Here is a 21,353-nt window from a genome sequence, read left to right as displayed (position 1 = left end):
AGGGGGGCTATGGTGAGCGGGGCGGGGGCGCTGGCTGTGGGGGGAGCTCCCAGCTATTCCAGCCCCAGCGTCTCCCAGCAGGGGGCGCTGCAGGGAGCGGGGTGGGGGCCCTGGCTGTGGGGGAGCTCCCAGCTACTCCATCTCCAGCGTCTCCCAGCAGGGGGCGCTGCAGGGAGCGGGGTGGGGGCCCTGGCTGTGGGGGAGCTCCCAGCTACTCCATCTCCAGCGTCTCCCAGCAGGGGGCACTGCAGGGAGCGGGGTGGGGGCCCTGGCTGTGGGGGAGCTCCCAGCTACTCCATCTCCAGCGTCTCCCAGCAGGGGGCACTGCAGGGAGCGGGGTGGGGGCACTGGCTGTGGGGGGAGCTCCCAGCTATTCCAGCTCCAGCCTCTCCCAGCAGGGGGCGCTGCAGGGAGCGGGGTGGCAGCGCCGCCCCACAGACACACTCCCCGTGGCTTCAGGCTCCCCTCCCCCCGCCCCCCACCCGCATGCTGCCTCAGCCCTGTCAGGTGCAAAAGGAAATGACAGCAAAGAGGAAATAAGTTTGCAGCGCCCATGGGGAGCGCACTGGACTGAGGTGTTGGCAAGGGACGAATGCACGGCTGTGCCACTTGGGCACTGCTCCATTGGGAATGGCCCCAGCACAGTGCACAAGCTAAGAGGATTGGGCACATTGAAGGTGAGTGGGAACAAGGGAACGGAGCACGGGGAGGGCTCCTTGGGGGCCATGTGGGAAGATTCCCTAGGAACCGTGCCGTGCCGGGGGGCCAGGTTTGGAGACAAGGGCTGCACAAAGTTACCCCCGGGATAGACACAAGAGAATTGGGGCTCTGTGTGTGAGCGTGTTACGCTCCCTGACCAGAAACCAGGCCCCCATGGATTCCTCCCCCTAGTACACATGAGGCTGGAGGAGCTGGGCCCCGGGGCAGGGGAATGGAGGTGTGGTTCCCTGGGCTGGAACCTGGGGAACGGGGATGGAGGTGGGGGGGCCTGGACTGGAACCTGGGGAACAAGGATGGAGGTGGGGGGGCCTGGACTGGAAGCAAAGATGGTGCGGAGGAGTCCTGAGTGGGGCAGACCCTGGGGGATGGAGATGTGGGGCACTGGGCGGTGCAGTTCCTGAGGGGATGTGAGTGTGGGGTTTTGGGTGGGGCAGATCCTGGGGAAGATGGGGGTGAGGGGACCTGGGCTCTGCAGACCCTGGGGGGATGGAGGTGCGGGGCCCTGGGCTGGGCAGACACTGGTGGGAGGGGCTCTGGGTGGGGCAGACCCTGGGAGGGATGGGGGTGAGGGGCCTTGGAGCCTTGGGCTGGGCAGACTGGAGGAAATGGGGTTTTGGGGCCCTGGCTGGGCAGGGCCTGGGCAGGGATGGGTTTGGGGCCCTGGGCAGATCAGCCCCTGGGGTGGATGGGGTTGTGGGCCCTGGGCTGGGCAGACCTTGGGCGGGATGGGAGTGCGGAGCTTTGGTAGAGGCAGACCTTGGTGGGAATGGAGGTGAGGGGCCCTGGGCTGGGTAGACTCTGGGGGGGAGGGGATGAGGGGCCCTGGGTGGAGCAGACCCTAGGGGGAGATGAGAGTGTGGAGCTCTGGTAGAGGCAGACCCTGGGGGTGCTGGGGATGAGGGGCCTTGGGTGGGGCAGACCCTGGGGGGATGAGGTTGTGGGACCTGGGCGGGTCAGACCCTAGGGCGATGTGGGTTAGGAGCCCTGGGCGGGTCAGACCCTGGGGCAATGGGGGTTAGGGGCCTTGGGCGGGTCAGCCCCAGGGGGGATGAGGTTGTGGGGCCCTGGGCGAGGAAGACCCTGGGGGGATGAGGTTGTGTAGCCCTGGACGGGGAAGACCTTGGGGTGATGGGGATTAGGGACCCTGGGCGGGACAGACCCTGGTGGGATGAGGTTGTGGGGCCCTGGGCGGGTCAGACCCTGGGGCGATGGGGGTTAGGGGCCCTGGGCGGGTCAGACCCTGGGGCGATGAGGGGCCCTGGGTGGGTCAGACCCAGAGGGGGATGAGGTTGTGTAGCCCTGGGCAGGTCAGACCCTGGGGCGATGCGGGTTAGGGGCCCTAGGCTGGGCAGACTCTAGCGGGGAGGGGATGAGGGGCCCAGGGGGGCAGGCCCTAGGGGAGATGGGGATGCGGGGCCCTGGGCAGGTCAGATTCTGGGGTTGTCTCCTGGGGTGTTCTGTTCTGGGCTGGCCATGCTGGGCACTGACTGAGGGCCCCTCTCCCTGCCCTCCCTCCCCTTGCAGGGTGCTGGACTTGTGGGCATGGCGTCCGGCCCCATGTCCTCCGCCGACTCCTCCAGCCTCAGTACCCTGGAGGAGCTGTCCGACGCCTTCGATTCAGCCCTGGGGTGCCATGATGACTCTAGCTCGCTGGGCTCCGACTCTGAGTTGAACGGGGCTGCCCCCTATCGCCAGACCGACCGCTATGGCTTCCTCGGGGCCAGTGGCACCCAGGATGGGTGAGTGGAGCAGGTCTGGGCATGGGAGTGCTCAAAGGGGGCATTGCAGAGGGAGTAGGGGTGCTGCAAAGGGTGTTTCTGTGTCCCCTAGGGGTGAGTACCCTGCACAGCTGACCCAGATGCCTAACTCCCATTCCTTGTCCTGATCTCTTGCTCCCTGGAGCCATTGTGGGTGCTGGGCTGATACCCGCATTCTGAGTCCTGCAGGACAATCCCCTGGGCTCTGAGCCTTGATCCAACATCTCCCCGCTCTGTGAGCTGAGGATATAGGGTGCTCAGGCCCATAGAACGGACATACACAGAGGAGCTGGCCTGGGGACTGGGGAATCAGCCCACACCCAAGTGTAGCAGCTTGTGGTTGTGGCCCTGCCCCCCCCCCACCTCTCTCCTAGTCCTGCTGCCCCCTGGGGGTGGGGCAGAAGCAGGGAAGAGGCAGAGTTTGGGGAAGGAGGGTCTCAGGCGCTGGGGAAGAAGACTGTTTGGGACTCTTGCATCAGGGCCCTGTGCACCAGCCCCATCTCCCTGACAGTCTGATGTAGGGGATCCTCTGAACCAGGGAATATCATGGGTGCCCTTTAGGGTCTCTACAACCAAAATGTTAGTGAGGGCAGGCCCTCTGCTGGGAGGCACAATGGCCCCTGGGCACCCCGGTTCACTCTCCGTAACTTCCCCCAGCTGGGGAATCGCGCGTGGGTGTACAGCCCCAAAACTGTATCCAGGCAGGGCCAGCTCAGGCCATCAGCCTCATGGCTGGGTCAGCTGAGGTTGCTGGAGCTTTCAGGGCGGGGTTCGGAAGAGCCCATGCCACCCTGGTGTCAGTGTGCCATGCTGCCACCACGCTCCCTGCAGCACAGCGTCCTGTGTGCCCTCCTCCCTAGAGGCAGCCTCAGCCCCATAACTGTCTATGTCTAGGATCACAATAACACCTAGCTCTTCCATAGTACCTGCCATTCCATCTCCTATTGAATGAGAGGGGTGCAGGGTCTGTGTCCTACTCCCCATTGAACAGATGGGGAAACTGAGGCACCAAGCAGGGCAGGTGACCTGCCCCAGCTCACACAGCCAGCATTGACTGCAAAGTGCTGCAGGATGAAAGATGCTATGTTACTATAACATCCTCTCCTGCTTCCCGGGGACCTGGCTTATTGGGGTGTCTCCCTGGACACTGGGCTAGCTGATGGTGATAACAAATATGAGGGCTAAGCGTAGCTAGTGCCAAGGGGTTTAGTGGTGGTTATCCAGCATGGCAAGGCTAAGGTCTGTGTGGTTGTTGTTGTTTAAATGCACAGTGTGCTGAAGGCAGATGACAGGGTGGAGTTTTCTAACTACTGGCTCAGTCAGGGTTCCAGGGTCCTCCCTTGGAGGGGGGGGCATGTTTAGGTAGGGTCTAACCAAACAGATCCCAGTTCTGAAATCTGCAAGGTGCATCTGCAAAGGAGTAGAGCTCGGGAACACCAGAGATGGAAGCTCTGTCTTTGGAGGGGATTTTCCCTCCCTTTCCTTACTGTTCGTTACAAAAATCATAGGAAATTAAATGCAAACTATGACGTCAATGCAATGCGCGGAGGCATGGGAAGGCTCCTGAATCCCTGGCTGGAAGGCCAGAAAGGGCTGTTCTGATCATCTAGTCCAGTGGTTTTGAACCTTTTTTCATTTGCAGACCCCCAAAAAATTTCTAATTGAGGTGCAGGCCCCTTTGGAAATCTTAGACATGATCTGCAGACCCCACAGGAGTCTGTGGACCACAGATTGAAAACCACTGGTCTAGTCTGATCTCCTGTGAAGCCCTGGGGTGACTCCTGCACTGATCCCAGAACTTGTGATGAGCTAGAGATCTTTAGGGATGTCTCCTCAGGACTGCCAGGCACTGAGGCCTGGCGAATGCTCCAGCCCTGGGGGAAGCTGGGGAGCTCTGCCCCATTATCATACAGTGATCCTGCAGAGGACATGAGCTCAGAAGCTATGGTTTCCTTCTGGGCTGCTCACACCTTCCATGGCCCAAGCCTTTCTTGGGGTTCTGGGGGGGACGTGTGGTAATGAGGGGTGTGAGGCCCACGTCAGCCAGAGCCCCTCACCCCTCTGGGAAGGGCTCTGAGCACTGTTGGTGCTGGGCTAAGGGAGGGGTGGGTTCCACCAACCCTGCACCCCTCCACCCGCATGAACTAACACTTCCTGTTTCAGCAGCTCATGGCTTGGCCACATCCTGTCCCCGTCTCCATGGTGATGTGCACACCGTGCTTGCAGCGGTGTGTGGTCAGGGACGTCAGCGCCCCAGCCTCCCCCACCTTACCCCACCGAGCAGCTCAGGGTGTGAACAGGCCCAGGAGAGAAGAGAGAACAGTCCTGTTCAGCCCCAACCCCGTTTTCCCTAGGATCCTACAGCCTCATCCCGGGGATCTGCTCTGTGCTGCTGGGAAGATCACTTGGAATGGGGCTGCCAACCTGCCCCCGAAGGCAATTCCCCTGCCCAACAGACCCCTCGCTGCCCACGCCCATCTCCTGATAAGAGTATGAGAGGGAAGCTCTGTAGGTTAAAACACTGGTAGTATTACTTACTCCCTCTTTATTCAGTGTTTATTTGCTCATTATTCAGTATCTGCTCGCTCATTACTCAGTGTTTACTCACACATTACTCAGTGTTATGTTCTCATTACTCATTACAACAAAAATGATTAGGGGTATGGAACAGCTTTTACATGTGGAGAGATTAAAAAGACTGGGACCGTTCAGCTTGAAAAAGAGATGACTAAGGGGGGCTATGGTAGTGGTCTATAAAATCATGACTGGTGTGAAGAAAGCAAATAAGGAAGTGTTATTTACCCCTTCACATAACACAAGAACCCGGGGTCACCCGATGAAATTAACAGGCAGCAAGTTTAAAACAAACAAAAGGAAGTATTTCTTCACACAACACACAGTCAGCCTGTGGAACTCGTTGCCAGGGGATGTTGTGATGGTGAAAAGTATAGTTGATTTCAAGAAAGAATTAGATAAGTTCATGGAGTATAGGTCCATCAATGACTATTAGTGAAGATGGTCAGGGACACAACCCCATGCTCTGGGTATCCCTAAATCTCTGACTGCCAGATACTGGGAGTGAATGACATGGGATGGATCACTCAGTACTTGCCCTGTTCTGTTCATTCCCTCTGAAATACCTGGCATTGGTCATTGTCAGAAGACAGAATACTGGACTAGAGGGATCATTGGTCTGAGCCAGTATGGTCTCTCTTATGTTCTTACTCACTTGTTACTCCATGTTGTTTACTCACTCATTACTTTGCTTTTGCATGTTCATTACTCAATATTTACTTGTTCCTCAATGTTTACTTGCTCGTTACTCAACGTTTACTTGCTCGTGACTCAGCGTGTCTACACAAGAAGCACTACAGCAGCACTGCTGCAGCAGCACCACTTTAGTGTAGACACTTGCTATGATGAGGGAAGGCATTTTTCTGTCGCTGTAGTAAATCCACCCCCCTTGAGAGGCAGTAGCTAGGCCAATAGAAGAATTCTTCCACCAACCTAGCTGTGTCTGCAGTTGGGGTTATGTTGCACAGGGCATGATGTTTTTTACAGTCCTGCGTGAGGTAGCTAGGTTGACCTAAGTTTTATATGTAGACCAGGCCACAGTGTTTACTCACTCATTACTCAGTTGTTACATAGGCCCAGATGGAGGGCAGGCAGTCTGTAGCAGGTGCCAGTTCTGCCCTCCTCACAGGCTACAACAACCCTTGGGGCTGCTTCAACTGTGCCTCTGCTGCGGTGGACCAATGGAGCTTTGCACAGAACAGTCAGAGACAGTGTAGCACCTCCCCCGTGTGTCCTCGTGAGGTTATTAAATGGGGGGTCGCGAGCTGTCAGCTTCCACTCCAAACCCCACTTTGCCTCAAGCATTTATAATGGTGTTAACGATATAAAAAGTGTTTTTTAATTTATAAGGGCATCACACTCAGAGGCTTGCTAGGTGAAAGGGGTCACCAGTACAAAAATTTGAGAACCACTGCCCTAGGGCAACAGGGAGTTGAGCTATTGGTATTTGCTAGGTCATTACTCAGCCATGACTTCTGTTTAGTTGCTTATTATTCAAATGCCACCCGGTTGTTTGCTTAGCCATTGCTCAATTTTTAGTCAGTATTTACTCAGTCATTATTCAGGATTTACTCAGTGGTTATGAAGGCATTGTGTGGTGGTCATTTAGTCATTACTCGGTAGTCAGGGTTTACTAAATTGTTACTAAGTGTTTATTGAATCATTATTTGGTGTTTACCTGGCCATTACTCATGGTTTACTCAGTTGTTACTTGATCACTCCTTTGCCACTACTTGGGTTTATGTAGTCATTACCCAAGTGTTACTTGATATTTACTCAGACGCTACTCAGCGATTACTTGCTAATCTCAGTGTTTATTCACTTGTTACTCGGGGATTACTAAGTATTTACTCAGACATTACTCGCTTGTTAGTTAATTATTATTCCTTGCTTACTTGGTGTTACTCAAACTCGTGGTCTCCATGGCAGAAGGAATACATCCAGATCTGGTTGCTAAGAATGTGCCCCATGGATTTACAAACCCAGTAAACAAAAGATCTGTGCTTCTGGTGGGAGAGTGGGAATTGTGGGGTGTTTCCAGAGCACATGGAGGGTGAAAAGCAATGTTCTGGGTCTCTAAACAATAACAGACGGTTAAGCGAATGCTCCCTCGGCATGCAGAATGTGGGGGTGATGCCGGGGGGGCAGCTCTATGGCTCATCTGGGGGTAGAGTTGGCAGGGTGATGGTGCCAGCAGCCTGTAGCTCGGGTTAGGCAGGAGAGAGGTCAGAGTTAAGGTGATGTTGGAACATCCTGATTTACCCAGTGTTTAGTTTTCACATTCCCAGGTCCTGCCTCCCCCTGCCCAGCCCCAGGGTAGGGTAGGGGTACAGGGAGCTGAGGCAGCAGTACCTGGAGAGGAAGGAGCGGACAGGGGATGGGCAATATGAGGAGGCTGTGCTCTCTTCCCAGAGTAGTGCCCCAGGAGGGGAGCCTCATGTGGCTACTGAATGAGGAAGCAGAGGAGGCACAAGGAGGAGGTAAGAGGGAATGAAAGAGAGGTAGAAGGGGTGCACCAGAGGGACAAAGAGATGGGAGGAATGGAGGCACAGGGCGAGGAGGAGATGGCCTTTGGCCTGATACCCATTCTCTTCCCCTCATCCAGCCTGGGCCAGCCCCCAGTAGAGCTCATCCGGCACCGGGAAGCCAGATGGCTGGAGATGACATCGCTCTGGGAGAAGGCCATGGCCAGGAGGTACAAGAAGGTGAGGAGGAGCCACAGAGAAATCCCAACCCCTCTATGGGACCATGCCAATTGCCCAATGGGCCACTCAGTCCTCCCATGGGGCACCCCAAAGGGCCATGCTAATCCCCCCAGGGAGCAACCGGTTTCCCCATAGGGCACTCCAGTGTGCTCCACTCCCCCAAGGAATCAGCTGCTGCCAGGGCTTCCCCCATTACGTCTCCTGACAGTGTAATACCACACAGCTGAGCCATAGAATCATAGAATCTCAGGGTTGGAAGGGACCTCAGGAGGTCATCTAGTCCAACCCCCTGCTCAAAGCAGGACCAAACCCAACTAAATCATCCCAGCCAGGGCTTTGTCAAGCCTGACCTTAAAAACCTCTAAGGAAGGAGATTCCACTACCTCCCTAGGTAACACATTCCAGTTCTTCACCACCCTACTAGTGAAAAAGTTTTTCCTAATGTCCAACCTAAACCTCCCCCACTGCAACTTGAGACTATTACTTCTTGTTCTGTCATCAGGTACCACTGAGAACAGTCTAGATCCATCCTCTTTGGAACCCCCTTTCAGGTAGTTGAAAGCAGCTATCAAATCCCCCCATATTCTTCTCTTCTGCAGACTAAACAATCCCAGTTCCCTCAGCCTCTCCTCATAAGTCATGTGTTCCAGCCCCCTAATCATTTTTGTTGCCCTCCGCTGGACTCTCTCCAATTTGTCCACATCCTTCTTGTAGTGTGGGGCCCAAAACTGGGCACAGTACTTCAAATGTGGCCTCACCAGTGCTGAGTAGAGGGGAATGATCACATCCCTCGATCTGCTGGAAATGCCCCTACTTATACAACCCAAAATGCCATTAGCCTTCTTGGCAACAAGGGCACACTGTTGACTCATATTCAGCTTTTCGTCCACCGTAACCCGTAGGTCCTTTTCTGCAGAACTGCTGCCCAGCCATTCGGTCCCTAGTCTGTAGCAGTGCATGGGATTCTTCCGTCCTAAGTGCAGGACTCTGCACTTGTCCTTGTTGAACCTCATCATATTTCTTTTGGCCCAATCCTCTAATGTGTCTAGGTCCCTCTGTATCCTATCCCTACCCTCCAGCATATCAACCACTCCTCCCAGTTTAGTGTCATCTGCAAACTTGCTAAGGGTGCAGTCCACACCATCCTCCAGATCATTAATGAAGATATTGAATAAAACCGGCCCCAGCACCAACCCTTGGGGCACTCCACTTGATACCGGTTGCCAACTAGACATGGAACCATTGATCACTACCCGTTGAGCCCGACCATCTAGCCAGTTTTCTATCCACCTTACCGTCCATTCATCCAGCCCATACTTCTTTAACTTGCTGGCAAGAATACTGTGGGAGACTGTATCAAAAGCTTTGCTAAAGTCCAGAAATAGCACATCCACTGCTTTCCCCTCATCCACAGAGCCGGTTATCTCATCATAGAAGGCAATTAGGTTAGTCAGGCATGACTTGCCCTTGGTGAATCCATGCTGACTGTTCCTGATCACTTTCCCCTCCTTTAAGTGGTTCAGGATTGATTCCTTGAGGACCTGTTCCATGATTTTTCCAGGGACTGAGGTGAGACTGACTGGCCTGTAGTTCCCTGGATCTTCCTTCTTCCCTTTTTTAAAGATGGGCACTACATTAGCTTTTTTCCAGTCGTCCGGGACCTCCCCCGATCGCCATGATTTTTCAAAGATAATGGCCAATGGCTCTGCAATCTCATCGGCCAACTCCTTTAGCACCCTCGGATGCAGCGCATCCGGCCCCATGGACTTGTGTTCGTCCAGCTTTCCTAAATAGTCCCGAACTACTTCTTTCTCCACAGAGAGCTGGTCACCTCCTCCCCATACCGTGCTGCAGAGTGCAGCTGTCTGGGAACTGACCTTGTCTGTGAAGACAGAGGCAAAAAAAGCATTTAGTACACTAGCTTTCTCCACATCCTCTGTCACTAGGTTCCCTCCCTCATTGAGCAAGGGGCCCACACTTTCCTTGACTTTCTTCCTGTTGCTAACATACCTAAAGAAACCCTTCGTGTTACTCCTAACATCTCCAGCTAGCTGCAACTCCAAGTGTGATTTGGCCTTCCTAATTTCACACCTGAATGCCTGAGCAATACTTTTATACTCCTCTCTGGTTATTTGTCCAATCTTCCACTTCTTGTAAGCTGTTTTTTTGTGTTTAAGACGAGCAAGGATTTCACTGTTAAGCCAAGCTGGTCGCCTGCCATATTTACTTTTCTTCCTACACATCGGGATGGTTTGTTCCTGCAACCTCAATAAGGTTTCTTTAAAATACAGCCAGCTTTCCTCGACTCCTTTCCCCGTCATGTTATTATCCCAGGGGACCTTGCCCATTAGTTCCCTGAGGGAGTCAAAGTCTGCTTTTCTGAAGTCCAGGGTCTCTGTTCTACTGCTCTCCTTTCTTCCTTGTGTCAGGATCCTGAACTCGACCATTTTATGGTCACTGCCTCCCAGGTTCCCATCCACTATTGCTTCCTCTACTATTTCTTCCCTGTTTGTGAGCAGCAGGTCAAGAAGAGCTTTTCCCCTAGTTGGTTCCTCCAGCACTTGCACCAGGAAATTGTCCCCTACACTTTCCAGAAACTTCCTGGATTGTCTGTGCACTGCTGTATTGCTCTCCCAGCAGATATCGGGGGGATTAAAGTCACCCATGAGAACCAGGGCCTGTGATCTAGCAACTTCTGTTAGTTGCTGGAAGAAAACCTCATCCACCTCATCCCCCTGGTCTGGTGGTCTGTAGCAGACTCCCACCATGACATTACCCTTGTTGTTCATACTTCTAAATTTAATCCAGAGACACTCAGGTTTTTCTGCAGTTTCATACTGGAGCTCTGAGCAGTCATACTGCTCTCTTACATACAACGCAACTCCCCCACCTTTTCTGCCCTGCCTGTCCTTCCTGAACAGTTTATATCCATCCATGACAGTACTCCAATCATGTGAGTTATCCCACCAAGTCTCTGTTATTCCAATTACATCATAATTCCCTGACTGTGCCAGGACTTCTAGTTCTCCCTGCTTGTTCCCCAGGCTTCTTGCATTTGTGTATAGGCACTTAAGATAACTCGCTGATTGTCCCGCTTTCTCGGTCTGAGACAGGAGTCCTCCCCTCTTGCATTCTCCTGCTTGTGCTTCCTCCCGGTATCCCACTTCCCCACTTACCTCAGGGCTTTGGTCTCCTTCCCCCGGTGAACCTAGTTTAAAGCCCCCTGGAGCTAGGATCTCCCTGCCCCTGAATCCCGTGTCCCAGGGCCCTGGCTCTCTCTAGTGTGGCACCATGCTGGGCCCCTTCTCCCTGGCCCTGCCCTGTGGTGGGTTGTGCTGTGATTGATACAGTTCTCTGGCTCCAGGTGAAGGTTCTGTGCCGTAAAGGGATCCCCTCATCCATGCGCGCCCGCTGCTGGCCCCTGCTGTGTGGAGGGCAGACCAGCATGGACCGCAACCATGGCAAGTACAAGGTAATCAGCTCCTCCTGCCTCCCTCGCGGCTCCCACTCTCCCTCGGCATCCTCTGCCCCCCACCCACCCACTCTGCCCCACCTGCATCCATGCCGATGCCCCCAAGCTCTGAGCCAGCTGCCTCCCAGACTTTCGCATTCCTGGCTCTAGGCGCTGGATATGCACAAGGCTACCCTGTATTGGCTAGTGTGCAGAGAGGATAACATCCCAGCTACCACTGCTGCTAGAGGAGCGCTCCTTTAGCTCTTGCAGCAGGCACCTGCATTGTTGCAGTGGCAGGAGGGAGCTCTCAACTCCCCAGGGCCAGAGGACAGGGGGTTAATATACAGGGTGAAAGAGCCCAATCTTGTTCTCCCTGACCCTGCTGACTGCCATGGGGTGATTGGCAGGAAAACAGCATCTGGCCCCACGGTGAGTCATCGTCAGTAGCAGAATAGAACATCTTGAGGCACGGATCCACTGCATCTGTGCTATGACTCAGCTTATAGACAGTGCTGTGGTGGTACCCTTCAGTGTACCAGTCTCCCAAGGGCCAGCCACAAGGCCTCAATGCCCCCGAGACGGAGCCGCTGGACTCCAGCCCTCTTGCTTTGTGCCATGAGCTCTGCCCCATGAGTCCCAACTGAGCCAGACGCCTGGTCAGAGATATTCACCCTCTCTAGGGCCCCGGGCACCCCAGCCAGTGTTTGCAGTGACACGGGGCAGCTTTTCCAACCAGAGCAGGGTTCGTTAGCCCGCTGGCACATGGAGTGGGGAGTCCTGAGTGGAGAAACAGAGGGACAAATGTTAAGACATCATCCGTCCTGACCCGCACCAGGGCTCCGTGAGCAATGCTGCTGCTTTGAGAGCCGTGCAGTTTCCTTTCTCTGTCCTGGTCCTTTGTCCCTCAGTCCTAGGTGAGAGACCACAATTGAGTTCACGTGCTCAAGCCTGCTGGGAGCCCTTGCTGATAGGTGATAGTCATTGGGGTTTCCATTGCTCTGGGTTGATCCCAGCCAGAGCCGAAGGACCCGCATCCAGTTGGGCTGAGTCCGGCATGCTCTGGCACCCCTCCTGGCCCACACTACACATGCAAAGACAACCACCATGCAGGGAGCCGCTAACACCCGCCCCAGGCCCTGATCTCTTGCTGCTAACCCTAAATCCCTGCCCCGGGGATAGGGTGGTGTGGCCCACTTCCTGTTGCCATGGTCACCCATTGCTGTGTCGTCGTAGGAACTGGAACAGTCACCTGGCGACCCGCAGTGGTTGGAGACCATTGAGAAGGACATCCACCGCCAGTTCCCCTTCCACGAGATGTTCCTGTCGCCTGAAGGACACGGGTAAGGGAAAGGCGGGGGCACAGCCAAATGCTGGGGGAGCAGAGGGGAAGCCCTGCTGGGGCTGATGCCAGAGTTGTCCCTGCAGCCGGAGCAGGGTGCTGTGTCCTGCCCCCAGCCCAGGCTGTTCCTCCCAGCTGGGCAGCGCTGCTATAGTGGGCCTGTGATTCCCATTCCAGGCACTCGCCACTGAGTGGCGCTGTCTTCCCACTGACACCAGCTCCCAGCAGCTCCAGTTAGAGAACAGGGATTGTCCAAGGGGCAGGGGGAACACGGCTGGGTCCATGACATTAAATCGCACCGGCCGGGGCACCACTCAGGCACGTGAGCCAGAGTCATTCCCTCACACCGGTGCAACCTGCAACTGAACGGTGCCCCCTGGGGAGTGCCCAGCTGGGCAGCAGAGTTACCCCCAAACCGCTGGGAAGGGGGGAGTGTGTGATCCATCTATCAATCCCCATCCACATTCCTCCTTCCTTCTATCTATCCCTCCCTCCCTCCATCCCCATCCACACCCAGGGCCGGCTTTAGGCCAATCCAACCAACTCCCCTGAATCGGGCCCCACCCCTAAGAGGGCCACACGCCCAAGTTTGGCCACAGCAAGAGCTGGTGCGCTGTACCAGGGTGGTCCGACTTCCCCAGGGGGCAATTTAAAGGGCCTGGGGCTCCCAGCAGGGGCTGGAGCCCCAGGCCCTTTAAATTGCCACCAGAGCCCCACTGCTGGAGCCCTGGAGTAGGGCTGCTGGGCTCTGGGGGCTATTTAAAAAGTCCGGGGCTCCCGTTGCTTCTACCGCCCCAGCCCTTTAAATAGCCGCTGGAGTCCTGCCGCTTTCCCAGGGCTCCTTCGGCTATTTAAAGGGCCGGGGTGGTAGAAGCAGGGGAGCCCCGGGCCCTTTAAATAGCCCCCAGAGCCCTGGGTAGCGGGGGGGCTCCAGCTGCCTCTGCCGCCCCGGTCCTTTAAATAGCCCCTGGAGCCCTGAGGTAGCGGGGGACTCCAGGGGCTATTTAAAGGTCTGGGGCTCCAGCTGCCTCTGCCGCCCCGATCCTTTAAATAGCCGCCGGAGCCCAGCCGCTTCCCCAGGGCTCCCTCGGCTAGGAGGGGTGGTAGAAGCAGGGGAGCCCCGGGCCCTTTAAATATCCCCTGAGCCCCAGGCTGCTGCTGCTACCCCGGTGTGGGAGGGAGGAGGAGGGGGCACTTACCGTACAGGCTGGGCTGTACCCCCTGTACCCGCACCCCCTGCCCGCACCACCCCCTGCCTGCAGCCAGCCCCGCACCCCCTGCCCTGCCCGCAGCCAGCCCCTGTCTGCAGCCAGCCCCTGCCACATCCCCTGCCCTGTCTCCAGCCCACCCCTGCCGCACCCCCCTGCGGCCCTGCCCGAAGCCAGCCAGCCCCACACACACCCCTGCTCACACCAGCCCTGCACCCCCTGCCCTGCCCGCACCAGCCCTGCACCCCTGCCCTGCCTGCAGCCAGCCCCGCATCCCCTGCCCTGCCTGCAGCCAGCCCCGCATCCCCTGCCCTGCCTGCAGCCAGCCTCGCATCCCCTGCCCTGCCTGCAGCCAGCCTCACACTCCCTGCCCTGTCTCTAGCCAACCCCTGCCACACACCCCTGCCTGAAGCCAGCCAGTCCTGCACTCCTCTGTCTCCAGCCCTGCCAACCCCGGCCGCACTTCCCTGAGGCCCTACCTGAAGCCAGACAGCCCACCCCACACACATCTGTCTCCAGCCAACCCCGCACCCCTCGTCCTGCCTGCAGCCAGACCCTAGCTCCAGTCAGCCCCTGCCCTACCTCCAGCCAGCCCCATGTCCACTGGTGCCCTGCAGTTCCCAGGGCAGTAACCCAGCACTCCTGCTTCAATGAGGGGGGAAGGGAGTAGCTAGGACCAACACATGTGCACACCCTGCAACACATGTGACCAGAGAGCAAGTGTGAAAAATCAGGATGGGGGTGGAGGGTAATAGGATCCTATATAAGAAAAAGACCCAAAAATCAGGACTGTTCCTATAAAATTGGGACATCTGGTCACCCTAGCACACCCCCAGGGAGTGGCGGGGACCCACACATGTGAAACGGAGCTCATTTCTAGTTCAGGCCCATCTTTTTAAAAAAGAACTTTAGGTAGAGTTAACATACATCCGTATTTTCCCGGACATGTCAGGCTTTTTGGTGCTTAAATCGCCGTCCGGGAGAACTTTTTGAAATTTAACAAGTCCTCCTGGGAAAATACGGACGTATGGTAACCCTATTGGTACAAAAAATACATACTGTGGTACATCCCTTAAATCAGAACTTTTTAGAGGGAATCGGTTGCTAAGAAATGAAAGGCTTTTTTTTTTTTTTTACATGTTTTCTTTTTTTAGTCATCCCTGCCGGGGCCCCGCCAAAAATGTTCGAATTGGGCCCCACACTTCCTAAAGCCAGACCTGTCCACCTATCCCTCCCTCCATCTCTATCCATACTCCTCCCTCCCTTTTTCCACCCATCCACCCAATAGACTCCCCGCTAGGTATCTATTTAGAGAATTCTGTATATATGTAGCCTTGTGGACTCAGGACACCTGGGTTCTCTTCCCAAAGGTCTGATCCGACACGGGGTGGGGTCAGGGGATGATACTGGGCTAGTTGGGCCCAGTGTTCTGGTCCTGTATGGGGAGGGAGCTCTGCACCGTGCACCCCATATCCTGGCCGAACTCTAACACCCAGCCCTATCCATGCAGGCAGCGAGGGCTCATGCAGCTCCTGAAGGCCTACACCGTGTATCGGCCCCGCGAGGGCTACTGCCAGGCCCAGGGCCCTGTGGCTGCAGTGCTGCTCATGCACATGCCTGCTGAGGTGAGTCATGCCCAGCAGCTACTGGGAACCATGTCCTCCCCCATGGGGCACCCCCCAACTGCACTGCCCCCACCTCACTGCCGCAGCACCAGACCTCACCGCCCTGCCCCTCCCCCACTGCCCAGCACCTGTCTTCACTGCCCTGCCCATCCCTGCAGGTCACCCGCCCTCACTGTCCTGCCCCACCCCCATTGCCCTGTCCCTGTCCCCACTATCCTGAACCCACACCAGGCACCTGCCCTCACTGTCCTGCCCCACCCTGTCGAGCACCCTCCCCCACTGTTCTGCTGCCCTGTAATATAATCCTGTCCACCCATGGGCACTGGCCCCCATTGCCCTCCCGTATGGAGCAGCCAGCTCCCATCCCTTCACGGGCCACCCTCCCCACCCCCACAGGTCACCAACCCCACTCCCAGCCCTCATTAACCACCACCCTCAGGCCCCTTTGCATGCCAGGGCCACCAGTTCCCCTCCTCCCCACACAGGATACACACCTTCCCCCTCGCATAAACCCTGTGCCCCTCCGCTATTCACTCCCCCTCGCCATGTGCTCCAGGAACCCCAACATCTCCCCTGGCTAATGTTTCTTCGTTCTCTACAGCAAGCCTTCTGGTGCCTGGTGCAGATCAGTGAGCGGTACCTGCCTGGTTACTACAGCCCCGAGATGGTGAGAAACCCCCTGCACCCTTCCCACAGGATGGGAATTCTACAGGGTCATGGACACTTATGAGATGCAACCAGGAGTCAGCAAGGCAGGGGGAAGAGCCTGCAGCTGCCTGGCCATGCCCTCCTCAGCAAGGGGTGCTGGGACACCAGGGAGTGGGAGGAGCCTGGACTGCCCAGCCCTGCCCTCCCCGGCAGGGGAGTAGGAGAGGGTTGTGGGGCTGGAGCCTGCGTGCTTGGCAGCAGGGTGGTGCTGTGCAGCGGGCAGATCTGATGGACTCTCGGTTGCCCCTGCAGGAGGCAGTGCTGCTGGATGGTGAGGTCTTCGTGGCGCTGCTGCGGCGCGTCTGCCCCAAGGCCTACAAGCACCTGCAGAAGCACAGTGTGGGGCCGCTGCTCTACGTCACTGAGTGGTTCCTGTGCCTCTACAGCCGCACCCTGCCTTTCCCCACCGTGCTGCGCATCTGGGATGCCTTCCTCAGCGAGGGTGCGTGATGTACTGGCTCAGCCCAGAGCTCCGCCAGCCTGTAGCCAGGGCTGTACTGGGGGCATGGTCCTGCATGATTTATGGCTCCCCCAGGGCTGAGACATCCTGGCTGCCTTGGACTAGGAGGGGTGGGGCCAGGTCATGTTGTCTTGGCGGTTTCACAGCTCCCCACAAGCCTGCTGCCTGTTTCATGGCTCCACCTTCCCCAGCTTCACTGGCAGCTTCATTCCTCCCCTTGCAGGTCCCCTGGCTGTTTCATGAGTCACCCGCCCATCTCTTGGCTCCCCATTCCAGGGGCCTTTGACTGTTTCAAGGCTCCTCCCCCAGATCACCTGGCTGTTTCATGGTGTCCTCCACACACAGCTCCCCTGGCTGGTTCATGTCTCCCTGCGTAGGTCCCCCTGGTTGTTTCACATTCTCTCTCTCTGTTTCTCTCTCACTCACACAGAGCTCCCCTGACAGTTTCATGGCTCCCCCTCCCAGGTGCCTTTGGCTGTTTCATGGCTCCCTCCTAGGTACCCCTGGCTGTTTCAGCCCCTCCACCGCCCCCCCCCCCCCCAGGTCTCCTGGCTGTTTCAGGGCTGTGCCAGCATCCCCTGCTGCTGGCTTGGGGTCTGACAGCTGCTGTCTCCCTGCAGGGGTGAAGGTGCTGTTCCGGGTGGGGCTGGTGCTGGTGCGCCTGGCGCTGGGCTCCTCGGAGAATCTGCGGGACTGCACAGGCGTGGTGGAAACACTGGAAAAGCTGCGCAGCATCCCAGCCCGCCTGCTGCAGGAGGACACGTTCATGGCCGAGGTGAGGCGCAGGGTGGGGACCAGGCTGGGCTTCTGCTGCAGAGATAGGAACCTTCACCAGCCTCAAACACAGTCCTTGGCAGGGCCAGGTCCCCCTCCCCTATTCAGCCCCCACAGGGCCAGGCCTCCCCAGCTCCTTCCTCCCCCATTCTCCTGCCTCTTCACAACTCATTCCCCCGGGGACGGGACTCCCTAGCTCTGCCCTGCTATCTTCTTCTGTCCCCCCCTCCCCAACTCAGCTCCTGAGGGTGACGCCTCCCCAGCTCTGATCTCCCCCCTTGCCTTGTCCTGCCCCTGCACAGTGCTCCCTGCTGGGAAGGGCGGGGCTGGGCAGCTGCAGGCTCCTCCCACCCAATGTCATGGTGCCCTCCGCTGTTTCTCTTCCCTGCACACACAAAGCTGAGGCGTCTCACACCAGTGCACATGGGGCTCCCCACAAGACACAGACCCCATGATGTCCCTCCACCCCCATCTCCTGCAGGTTCACAACGTGGCCGTCTCGGACCGCGACGTGGAGCGTGAGTGCCGGATCCAGCTAGCCAAGCTGCGCAAGGTCCGGCCTGATTTCAGGTACCGCCCAGAGCAGCGCCTGCCCAACGCCAAAGCCGTCTTCGACGCCCAGCAGCTGGAGGATGCACAGCAACCCAGGAAAGGCAGGCACCCAGCATCCGCTTTCTCTATCCCCGAGATTGTGGTGGACCCCCCCCCACCAGCCACCAAGGAGCAGCGCCGGCTGGAGAAGGAGCGGCGCCAGCAGGAGGAGGCGGCCGAGAAGCAGGCTCGGAAGAAGAAGCCCCCAGGCAGGAAGAAACCAGACACACGTGGCAAGACTTTCCACGTGGCCCAGCGCCCCATGCTCAGCCTAGCGCAAGAGGGCGGGGAAGGGGAGGAGCCTGGCCCCGCCAAGAGAAACTCTGCCCCCTACCTGGAGACCTATTTCTGAATGGGTGGGGCGGAGCCTGCCCTAGCAAGAGAGACTCCGCCCCTTGCTGGAGACCTGTTTTGAATGGCAGGGGTAGAGCCTGCCCCACCAAGAGAGACTCCACCCCCTGCCTGCTCAATGGATGGAGAGGAGACAGTGTGGGGCATCGCATTGCAGAGGGAAGGGGTCTTGGGCTTAGAGGATTGAGACTCCCCAGCATCCGGTAGCGCCGATCAGCAAGGCCAGATTCTCGCACAGCCCCCGTCAGTATTCACACTGGAGCCTAGTGAGTGGAGAACCTGTTCACTGCAATCTGGCTACTGGTGTCAGCAACACGGACAGTCCGGCCCCTGCCTGGGCCTTGCTCACTCACATGCACTGCCCGTCCTTTGGCTCTGGGCTTGCCCCTCCTTTGGAGCCCTGACAGAGCAGTCAGTGCCCAGGTGCCATGGGCACACAGCTCGTTGCCTGAGATCCAGGCCCCTGGGTACCTCAGCAGCCGCCCTGTGAATACTGCAGCCTGTGATCAGAGTGGGGAGGGGGGGCAGATTGAAAACGTAAAAGGAAATGAAACTTCCTTCTGGGGTCCCTCCCCCCACCCCCTGAGCTGTGGCCAGGCTGGGGCATGGGGTTGATGAGCCACTGCTTGGCAGCTTGTCTGTGTAGATGGTATTAAAAGTTCATCCTGGAGGCAAAGGCCGATCACAAGTGTTGAATCAGGAGCCTGTTTGTTCAGGAGACACACTGGGGGAAGGAAATAGCCCCAGCCCTCTACGCAGCTCTCACCTGGCAAACAACAGGAATCACTGGGGGAAGGAAATATGCCCCGAGGAAGGAAATATGCCCCAGGGCAGGAATGGCAGGAGACTGCTCTGGCCTGGGTCATGCTGTGGGTCGGGTGGGAGGATCCCCCAGTGGCTTTCTACCTGGAAGCCAGCTGAGCTAGAAACCTGGACCGCCAGCAGTGAAGGCGCCCTACCCCCAGTGGTGGTCAAATTGGGGTGGGACTAAGGACCTTCCCTATCGCCCAGAGGGGTTGGCCTCCCGGTGGGGTCAGTGCTAGGTAGCAGCCCAAGGCTGCATGATCCAGTCACAGCAGGGCTGGTAATTTTTCCACAAAGGGCAGCTAGTAACCAGCTTAGCCCCCTTGTCAGATTACACTGCCATATATAGACAGGCAGCCACACACCTGCACAGCCCTCCCCCATGCTAATCTGGGCCCGCAGGCTGGCCCTCGACACCTGCGTCCCCAGACAGCATTAACTCTCCACTGGGATTAGGCCCTGGCCCTGCCAGGTGCAGGAGGCTCACGGAACTGGAAGCAGTGGCCCCCTGCAGAGCCTGAGCTGTGTGCTGGGGAAGGGGGAGAAAGTGCCCCACTCCAGGGGGAAAGGAACAGAAACCCTGGGCAAGTCCAGCTGAGATCCCTGATTGTTTTGGAGCTTGGGACCAGACTGGAGTCCGTGCCCCCTAGAAGGGAAAGGCTCCGTGTCCCATTCCCAACCCCCGCTGGCCTGGAGCTGCCCTATGGGTCCATTTTCCCCGTGTACTTTGCCCAGGCTGTGGGGATTTTGGTTGCTCCTCGGGCACCTGGCACTGGACTCCTGGCACTTCCCCCTGCAGCACACACACACTCAGGGTGCAACCTGCCACCTCCCTCCCCAGCGATAAGATTAGACTTTATCGTCCCAGCTATGTTGATCTATGGTGGAGGCACTGATATATGGGGCCGCATTGCTCCATGTGGGCCCATGACCTCTCATCCAGAACTCATGCCAATCCAGGGGAGAGATCAGGCAATGGGGCAGGAGAAGCTTTGGATGCTGCTGCCTCCATCTCTGCGCTGCCCACAGGGCTGGGGTGGAGCCCCGAGCCAGGCAGGGGGGCTGTTATAGCAGCCCCACGAGGGCTACTGCCAGGCCCAGGGCCCTGTGGCTGCCAATGGGTCAGAGGGGGAGCCCACAGCAGGGTCTGGTAAGGTGAGCAGGTGGCTAAGATTGAGAAACTGAGACACAGAGAGGAAAAGCCTCCTACCTGGGGTCATGGCCCCACTCTGGTCTCATCCTTGGTTTGCCCCCAGCTCTGAAATCAGCCATGCCTTATAGAACAAGCCCCTGAGTCCTGATCTCCCTTGCATAGCTGCTCAGAGGCTGAGGGCTCACTCCCCCTCCCTTAGGGCGTAACCCTATAGAATTCTCTGTCTCTTACAGAATCCCATAGGCTGGATCGCAGCAAAGAATCCTGTGGCACCTTATAGACTAACAGACGTTTTGCAGCATGAGCTTTCGTGGGTGAATACCCACTTCGTCAGATGCAAGCAGTGGAAATTTCCAGGGGCAGGTGTATATATAAGCAAGCAAGAAGCAAGCTAGAGATAACGAGGTTAGATCAATCAGGGAGGATGAGGCCCTGTTCCAGCAGCTAAGGTGTGAAAACCAAGGGAGGAGAAACTGGTTCTGTAATTGGCAAGCCATTCATAGGCTGGATCCAGAACCCTCCAGAAAGATTCATTCTCCAGTCTGGTGTCCTTGTATAGGCCCCCTATGCCATGTGTGGCTGGTTTCACCTCCTGTGGAATTCCGTAGAGACTAAGGAGGAATAAACGAGATCTTCCCGTGAAGGAGCCCAGAGATTTCTGATAAATCCGGCTTGCTGCTGTGTCAGTGGGGATCCTGACCACAACAGACTGACATGGGTTCTGGCTGAGCTGCAGCCAGACCAGGGCCGACTGCCCCCGGGCTACTTCCAGACTCCCCCTTGTAGGGTACCTGGGTTAGGGCGGTGTCCTCGGAGGTTTCCAGCACCATCCGTTCCGGTAGCGGGTGAGGGGTAAGCTTGGCTGCTCCTTGGGGTAGCTGGCCAAGGGTAGGCTGGCTTGGCCTGGCCTGGCCAGTCTTCCTGTCGGCGGCAGACTGCTGGCATATCCCAACCCAGAGCTAGGCCATCAGCATCTGGCTGGCTTCCAAGTGAGCTCTGCAGTTGCTCTTTTCTACTTCCTGTCCTGCGCCCTGCCCTCTGGTGGGTGGGGGCAGGACATGCTGACTCCGCCCACGGTGCTAGGGGAGGCTCATCCCTCCACGGGGCTGTGGGAGATCCCACCGCCTTGC

At 57.2% G+C, this 21,353-nt stretch overlaps 1 protein-coding gene across 1 annotated transcript; it reads left to right on the top strand.

Annotated features, from left to right (window-relative positions):
- The first annotated feature begins 453 nt into the window (after positions 1-453).
- On the top strand, positions 454-19,513 carry TBC1D10C (TBC1 domain family member 10C). The gene is made up of 10 exons (XM_039517925.1): positions 454-677; positions 2,245-2,459; positions 7,657-7,756; positions 11,121-11,228; positions 12,444-12,550; positions 15,268-15,382; positions 15,984-16,049; positions 16,343-16,532; positions 17,171-17,325; positions 17,806-19,513. Exons 2-10 carry the CDS (start codon positions 2,263-2,265, stop codon positions 18,265-18,267), a joined length of 1,500 nt encoding a protein of 499 aa, XP_039373859.1. The 5' UTR covers positions 454-677; positions 2,245-2,262; the 3' UTR covers positions 18,268-19,513.
- The last annotated feature ends 1,840 nt before the right edge of the window (positions 19,514-21,353 follow it).

The sequence above is a fragment of the Mauremys reevesii genome, unplaced genomic scaffold (assembly GCF_016161935.1).
Source record: "Mauremys reevesii isolate NIE-2019 unplaced genomic scaffold, ASM1616193v1 Contig2, whole genome shotgun sequence".
Taxonomy (NCBI): domain Eukaryota; kingdom Metazoa; phylum Chordata; order Testudines; family Geoemydidae; genus Mauremys; species Mauremys reevesii.
Note: the sequence above shows the minus strand (reverse complement) of the source record. Positions and strands in the feature narration are given on the sequence as shown.

Excerpts from the sequence above, each read along its gene's own strand:
- TBC1D10C (XM_039517925.1), top strand. The coding sequence starts at position 2,263 with ATGGCGTCCGGCCCCATGTCCTCCGCCGACTCCTCCAGCCTCAGTACC. Across the intron at positions 2,460-7,656 it reads GCCAGTGGCACCCAGGATGG|CCTGGGCCAGCCCCCAGTAG; the intron begins GTGAGTGGAGCA and ends CCCCTCATCCAG. Across the intron at positions 17,326-17,805 it reads AGGACACGTTCATGGCCGAG|GTTCACAACGTGGCCGTCTC; the intron begins GTGAGGCGCAGG and ends CATCTCCTGCAG.